The sequence below is a fragment of the Priapulus caudatus genome, unplaced genomic scaffold (assembly GCF_000485595.1).
Source record: "Priapulus caudatus unplaced genomic scaffold, Priapulus_caudatus-5.0.1 Scaffold1128, whole genome shotgun sequence".
NCBI lineage: Eukaryota > Metazoa > Priapulida > Priapulimorpha > Priapulimorphida > Priapulidae > Priapulus > Priapulus caudatus.
The window spans coordinates 1-8039 of NW_014578189.1; the positions used below are offsets into that span (position 1 = coordinate 1).

General features: G+C 45.8%; 1 protein-coding gene and 1 long non-coding RNA gene across 2 annotated transcripts; one reads left to right on the forward strand and one right to left on the reverse strand.

Annotated features, from left to right (window-relative positions):
- Positions 1-1473: 1473 nt before the first annotated feature.
- LOC106815495 (KIF1-binding protein homolog) lies at positions 1474-3694 on the forward strand. Its single transcript, XM_014819960.1, has 2 exons — positions 1474-1505; positions 2912-3694. The coding sequence occupies exon 2, from the start codon at positions 3215-3217 to the stop codon at positions 3653-3655; it is 441 nt and encodes a 146-aa protein (XP_014675446.1). The 5' UTR covers positions 1474-1505; positions 2912-3214; the 3' UTR covers positions 3656-3694.
- Positions 3695-5097: 1403 nt separating this feature from the next.
- Positions 5098-5864, reverse strand: LOC106815496. Its single transcript, XR_001394755.1, has 3 exons — positions 5764-5864; positions 5358-5432; positions 5098-5183 (listed from the first exon to the last, which is right to left on the reverse strand). It is a non-coding gene; the product is annotated as an uncharacterized LOC106815496 (long non-coding RNA).
- Positions 5865-8039: the final 2175 nt, after the last annotated feature.

Genomic DNA, 8039 nt, shown 5'->3' on the forward strand with positions numbered 1-8039 from the left:
ATTTTATATAACAAAATCACTTTAAGCAGGTAATTAAAATAATAATGTTAATAGGTCAAATGACTAGAAATTATGAGAAATTGTCAATGGATACTAATGGTGAATATAGGGACCCAGTTATAACCAAACATTACCTTTTAGTAGGTAGAATAAAAAGTCAAAGAATACCATACTTAAGTACGGGACACAGCCTTCCCAAAGAGTGATAAAATTGATTGTAGGTAGACATATTAAGTCAATTAAGTACTGGACCTTCTGGACAAAGCTTTGCCAAAAAATAATTAAGTGTCAAAGTGACCAGAAACTTAAAATAATAAACATAAGAGATTCATAGAATCACAGTCATCTTTTTACCGTACATTGCTTTCATATTTCAATATTTCAATATTTGACATATTTTAATTTGTATTTGTGCACGTTATTGGCATATCATCATACGATCATCTTTCTACTGTGCTTTGCAGTGCGTCGGTGTAGCTTGCTGGGAGACGATGCGCACGCCACCTGGGACTATGACAAGCCCTACTTGCCTCCCTCTAATACCTGGGTGCACGTGCGTTGTAACGAGGGCTACAAAGTCCCGTTCAGTGGTAACGACGTCAGACACCAGTACAACTACTGCATCAACACTGGGATCGTGTTCAAATGGGAACCTACGATCTACAATTGCGAATGTACGAAAGCTATCTCATTCTCAGATTGATCAGGAAAATATAATGGGAACTCAAATTCAATATCGATACATATATAACGTATTTTCATAGTAATAATGTCGTTTTATTCGCTTTGTAGAAGGTGGCAAACGTGTGAAATCTTTATTGTTATGATGCTCTGGTAATTCTGATAAAATTTCATATAAACCCAACTCTAACTGCCAAATTATCAAGCCACAAAATGTTTGTTATTATCGTTTCTAATAGCAGCGTTTATTGCGGAATAATTTGTGAGAGAATAGTAATCGTGCATTTGCGTTCTCACTGCAGACGTCCATTGCGAGGCAGTAAACTTCCGGCAGCTGATGAACGTGATCACTTCATAGCCGACCATGAGACGCACTGGGGTACCTAGCTGGAGCTAGAGTGTACGAGTGGCTGGGAATTCTCCCTGAACGTGACTTCCCTCACTCTCACCTGCAGGGACCTTTCAATCAGATGGGACCCGCTCACAATGTCGTGTAACTGTACGTGTTGTCAGCATTGTGATCGCACGAGCGTGCATATGTTTGCTTCGTTGTTTTAGTATCTAATTGGAAGAAGTTCCGTCCAAATCCTACGTGCAACCATATACGCTGCCGACACCATTGCTCTCACGGCTCCACTGTTGCACGCTTACACTAATATATATAGTATATATAGTAGTATATATATACTGTATATAGTATACTATATATATTAGTGTAAGCGTGAAACAGTGGAGCCGCGAGCGCAATGGCGCCGGCAGCGTATATGGTTGCACGTAGGATTTGGACGGAATTGACAGGAAACTGTCGGCAATAATAGGTGAAAGTGAGTATAAAAACATTAAGAATTTGGTAGTAAATAGATTTCGTATTTAGTTAGCATTATATTTTATTAAATCTCTCCAAGTGCCTGTGGTTGCGCACGTAATGCGTAAACGTACATTTGTATGTCTAACGCCTGCAGCTGTAAAAAATATCTATATTTTCGTTGATTGGTTTCTCACTTGCACGTGGCTGGACACTAGTGTGTGCGTGCATGTGGGTGTGCGTGCGTACGTAGGTGTGTTTGAGTGCATGCGTGGTCCGTCGTGAATATGTAAGTGCGTGCGTGCGTGCGTGCGTGCGTGCGTGCGTGTGTGCGTAGTAGGTGTTTTTGAGTGCGTGCGTCGATATGTAAGTGTGTGTATGTGTGTGTGTGCATGCAAACGTGGGTGCGTGCGTGCGTGCGTGCGTATGCGTGGATATGTAAGTGTGCGTGTGCGTGCAAACGTACGTGCGTGCGTACGTGTGTGCGTATGTAGGTGTGTTTGAGTGCGTGCGTGGATATGTACGTGTGTGTGTGCGTGCAAACGTACATGCGTGCGTATATAGGTGTGTTTGAGTAAGTGCGTGGATATGTAAGTGTGTGTATGTGTGTGTGTGCATGCAAACGTACATGCGTGCGTGCGTGCGTGCATACGTAGGTGTGTTTGAGTGCGTGCATGGATATGTACGTGTGTGTGTGCAACACTGTGCGTGCGTGCGTACGTAGGTGTGTTTGAGTGAATGCGTGGCTATGTAAGTGTGTGTTTGTGTGCAAACGTACGTGCGTGCGTGCGTACGTAGGTGTGTTTGAGTGCGTGCGTGGATATGTAAGTGTGTGTATGTGTGTGTGTGTGTGTGCATGCAAACGTACGTACATGCGTGCGTGCGTGCGTGCGTGCGTGCGTGCGTGCGTGCGTGCGTACGTAGGTGTGTTTGAGTGAGTGCGTGGATATGTAAGTGTGTGTGTGCCTGCAAATGTACGTACATGCGTGCGTGCGTGCGTGCGTGCGTGCGTATATAGGTGGGTTTGAGTGAGTGTGTGGATATGTACGTGTGTGTGTGCCTGCAAACGTGTGGACAGTAAAAAGCAGGTAGACATTGAGCCTCTTCTTTTGAAATACCAATGCATTTACAGTGAAGCCATTGTTCACACTTGTAGCAGCATATCCTGTTGTACGATTTCTTGTGATCATTGCAGCATGAGCACATTTCTTTTTCTTCGGCTGTAGCTATAATTTTACAGCAGTCCATAACTTCTTCCAAAATTCTTTTTCTGAGCTGCATCACATCTGTGTCTGCCATCAGTGATCTGTTTTGTAGAAGTTGCGCGGCATAATGGCACACACAACTAGAAGAGTCCTCCTGGAATCTGTGTGGTGGGCATGTCAGTGTCCATTCCACCACATTTATCATCATTTTCTCTTTCAGGAAAGCTATCATCATGGAGAATGCCTGATTTGCTCGGGGAGAAGACGAGGCATCTGTGCTCTCCAGTGGATCCAAGTATAATATCAGTCGCTCCTGCATGGATATGGCCACCAGCATCCAGTGGTCACCAGTAGGATTCCATGGGTCCAGAATCACTGAAGCAGCACTGATGCTGCGGTCTGCCCAGAGCATTCCAGTTGGCTGACCCCTCGCTCGCGGACGTGCACAAGTGTTACTCGCTCTACGTACGACCACGCGTCGGACTACGCCGAGCTCACGTGCGACTCCAGTCTGCTCTACAAGATGCTCGTGTTCTTTAAGCCGGACTTTGCGCGCAAGTCGAAGATGCACAAGCGGCGCATCAACGCGCCGCGTGGAGTGCTCGGCGAGCTCAACCCGCGCCGCCACCTGCTCGTCTGCCGGCAGCTGACGTACGAGATCGCCGAGGCGTACGGCGAGACGCTCGACATCAAGATGGCGATCGTCGAGGAGCAGCAGACGACGCCGTCGCCGCACGCCGTCAGGAAGATCAACCTGCTCGGCGCCGAGTGCATTCGCAATTTCGAGTTGTTCCTCGACTCGTTTAAGACGGCGTACGGCGAGATGCTGGAACAGTTTGACAGCGATAATGTTCGTCCGGTGCTGATAGCTTACTTCTACATGGGCTGCATGCATTCAAATTTCATCGATTATTACGATGTTCACAAACAGATAGCGAGCATTCAGAAGAGCATTGACTGCTAGCAGTTATTAGTTAGACCAGTACCCAGACGTGGAAATGTCGAACAAGCAATTAACGCATGTNATTTCATCTTAATTGTATGTCGTTCACTTGCTTTAATACAGCTATAAATGTGATGAAGAGGACACACACATACTGACTGAGTTAAATTGTAAGTACCCTTTCGTGCGTTATAGCGTTATAGCGAGCGAGCGACAGAGAGAGAGTAGGAGAGAGAGCAGAGAGAGGGGGAAGCGAAGAGGGGGGGGCGGGAGATAGAGATAGAGATAGAGAGAGAGATAGAAGAGAAATAGAGCGAGGAATATACAGAGAGAGGAGAGAGAGGAGAAGAAGAGCAGATGAGACGACAGAGAGAGAGAGATAGAGACAGGAGAAACAGAGAGAGAGAGAGAGAGAGAGAGAGAGAGAGAGATACGATAGATAGAAAGAGAGGATAGAGAGCAAGAAGAGAAGAAAAGAGAAGAGCGAGGAGGTAAGAGAGAGATCACAAGAGCAGCGAGGTGCGAACCAGCGTCACAGGGAGAGAGAAGAGAGCAAGGGGGCGGGCTCAGATAAGATAGAATACACATGCAAGAGAGAGAGAGAGAGAGAGGAGAGAGAGAGAGAGCGGAGGAGAGAGAGAGAGAGAGAGAGAGAAGAGAAGGGGCTCAGATAAATAGATTAGACATGCAGAGAGATAGCGAGAGAGAGAGAAGAAAGGAGGGGGAGAGAGAGATGCAGAGAGAGCGACAGAGAGTGACAGACCAGATTTGACAGACAGAGAGAGAGAGAGGAGAGGAGAGAGAGAGAGAGGAAGAAAGAAGAGAGAGAGAGATAGAGAGAGAGGGAGACAGGAGCTGTGAGAGAGAGAGAGTGAGGGGAGGACGAGATAAGGAGAGAGAGAGAACGAGAGAAGAGGGAGATGGCCGAGAAGAGCAGGAGAACAGCGGGTGAGAGGAGGGCAGAAAGGAGAGAAAGAGAGAGGAAGGTAGAGAAAAAAAAGAGTAGGACAGAGAAGAGAGAGGAAGGCAGAGAGAGAAAAGAGCATAAAGCAGAGAAAAGAGAGGTATAACAGCTACGGAAACTTTAGTTGAGCAAGAATTCCTGTATATTTATTTACTCACGTTAGCTGTAATTATGATGAGCATTCAAAGTTGTCACAGCTCAAATCTTAGCCGCCCAAAACACAGTGAGAACATGGCGGGAACGCGTCGGACCACGCGTATACTGACCGTGATATATCTCGCGAAAGAGAAGCCCGTCACGGCGTGACGAAAGTCCAAGTGATTCATTTATATATGCGCGCTTATATGTTGAACATACTGGCAGGCTAACGAGATAATAAATGCTCGTTTTGTCTGATACACTATAACATACAATTCAATAAAGAATTAGGTTAGATATACGTTTTTAAACCCAAACTTGTTCGCGTCCGTGCTTCTCTCGCGCGCTCTCTCTCTCTCCCTCTCTGCCTTCCTCTCTCTCATCTCTGCGTTCCTCTCTCTCTCCTCTCTATCTTCCCCATTGTTGCAAGCCTTGTCTAAGAGAAGACTAATTAAGTAAAGAGAATTCCGACACGGTCTTCGTTATAGTTCCTCGTACTTTGAAGACTAACAGGTTACGCGGTTACGGAATGACAGAAACAAAAATGCTAAACTTGAAGGTTTCCTTTGAAGATGACATTCGTAAAGAAATAATAGCGCATAAATGATAAAGTAAACACACGTGTGGAGCAAAATACAACGTATTTCATCATGGCGACCTGGTTGACGCAGAAAAGGCACGTGATGTGAGTCTTGCCTAATGTATACAAATGACATTATGAGTTTATAATATCAAGACATAATGGGAGATAAATACTGTATGGAATTGTTGGCTTGAACGATCACGGGAATTTGAACGCGCTTGTTTATTTCTGTATCAGATTACATCAACGTCTTCTAACATCTGAGCCATAGACACAGTCGATACATTGATATCGTTCTCCAAGCGGTCACTGCAAATGACACGAAAGATCAGTAATAGAACACGATAAACAAGAGAAAAACACCGTAAAATTACCACCAAAGGCCAAATAAGGCACTCGCGGTCAGTAACAAATCAAACCGTTAGAATATTACAAGTTTCATACCTTTACTGGCAATATCAAGCCAAATCCTTTCAATTCAGCACAATTTCTACTCGCACAGTCGACTTCCAGCCAGAAATGCCACTAAGCGTCAGCAGAACAGTTCTAAACCAGTCTCAACTTAACATACGACAATCCGCAATTTTGATTGGGCAACAGAAAAGTAAGCCTCCTTGGAAAGAAGCCCGCCCCACATTCAGTGTCAGCGTTATCGTCACGTTCTTGTTTGACCCTGAAATCGGCAGCAGCGGCTACACGACCGCGCAGAAACGGTGCGCCCAACATTTCAGGTTCTCCACAAATACTCATTGGTTCCAAAATACATCGCTCTTTCGGTGGCGGCGCCACTATCCAATGACACTTGAAAATCACACTTGAAATGATACTTTTGTTAAAATCAAGGAGCTACATATAATTGTAGTCAGTCTAGCATGGAGTGACCTCCGGTTTATCTCGGCGGCGCCACCGTGTTGGTTGTTCTTGTTTGGTGCTACTCCATCAGCGAGACGTATTACCCACAGGCACTTGAAGCATATCAACAGTAAACACACGCCGCCGCCATCGCGCGTACACTGACACACATACACGCCAACCCTACCGCTTTACGCGGTAGACTACCGCTTTACGCGGTAGACTACCGCTTTTTGAAGACTTCTACCGCCTACCGCTTTTAATACTATTCCTACCGCATTGCAAAATATTTTGAAAAAACTTTTTCTTATTTTTTTTTTTTCATTTTATCTCTAATAAATGTATGTAATGTATCTCTAATGTATTCTATTGCAGTCCAATTACTCCCCAGAATGCAGGAGAAGGCACCATTTAGCACCATTTTTTGAAAATTTTCCTGGGGGGTGCAACTGCGTATCTGCATATCTGCGCCTAACAAAGGTGTCACTACGCACAACTTAAATGTTACGTTTATAACCGTAGCAACAGACCTCAGATGAGCCCAGACGCTCTGCGGCTCTTGTTTAGAAGTTGCGTGGCATAAAGGCACACACAACTATAAGAGTCCTCCTGGAATCTGTGTGGTGGGCATGTCAGTGTCCATTCTACCACATCTATCTTCATTTTCTCTTTCAGGAAAGCTATCGTCATGGAGATTGCCTGATTTGCTCGGTGAGAAGACGAGGCATCTGTGCTCTCCAGTGGAACCAAGTATAATATGAGTCGCTCCTTTGTGGATATGTCCACCAGCATCCAGTGGTCACCAGTAGGATTCCATGGGTCCAGAATCACAAGCAGTTCTGATGCTGCGGTCTGCCCAGAGCATTCCAGTTGGCTGACCCCTCGCTCGCGGACGTGCACAAGTGTTACTCGCTCTACGACCACGCGTCGGACTACGCCGAGCTCACGTGCGACTCCAGTCTGCTCTACAAGATGCTCGTGTTCTTTAAGCCGGACTTTGAGCGCAAGTTGAAGATGCACAAGCGGCGCGTCAACACGCTGCGGGGAGTGCTCGGCGAGCTCAACCCGCGGCGCCACCAGCTCGTCTGCCGGCAGCTGACGTACGAGATCGCCGAGACGTACGGCGAGACGCTCGACATCAAGATGGCGATCGTCAAGGAGCAGCAGACGACGCCGTCGCCGCGCGCCGTCAGGAAGATCAACCTGCTCAGCGTCGAGTGCATTCACAATTTCGAGTTGTTCCTCGACTCGTTTAAGACGGTGTACGGCGAGATGCTGGAACAGTTTGACAATGATAATGTTCGTCCGGTGCTGATAGCTTACTTCTACATGTGCTGCATGCATTCAAACTTCATCGATCATTTACGATGTTCACAAACAGATAGCGAGCATTCAGAAGAGCATTGACTGCTAGCAGTTATTAGTTAGACCAGTACGTACCCAGACGTGGAAATGTCGAACAAGCAATTAACGCATGTCGGTCAAGCAATTAACGCATGTCGAACAAGCAATTAACTCATGTCGAACAAGCAATCAACGCATGTCGAACAAACAATTAACGCATGTCGAACAAGCAATTAACGCATGTCGAACAAGCAATTAACTCATGTCGAACAAGCAATCAACGCATGTCGAACAAACAATTAACGCATGTCGAACAAGCAATTAACGCATGTCGAACAATCAATTAACGCATGTCGAACAAGCAATTAACGCATGTCGAACAAGCAATTAACGCAAGGCGAACAGGCAATTAAGGCATGTCGAAAAAATAATTAAGGCATGTCGAACAAGCACTTAACGCATGTCGAACAAGCAATTAACGCCTGTCGAACAAGTAATTAACGTATGTCGAACAAGCAATTAAC

What these genes read in the sequence shown, in the direction of transcription:
- LOC106815495 (XM_014819960.1), top strand. Translation starts at nt 3,215, where the DNA reads ATGCTCGTGTTCTTTAAGCCGGACTTTGCGCGCAAGTCGAAGATGCAC.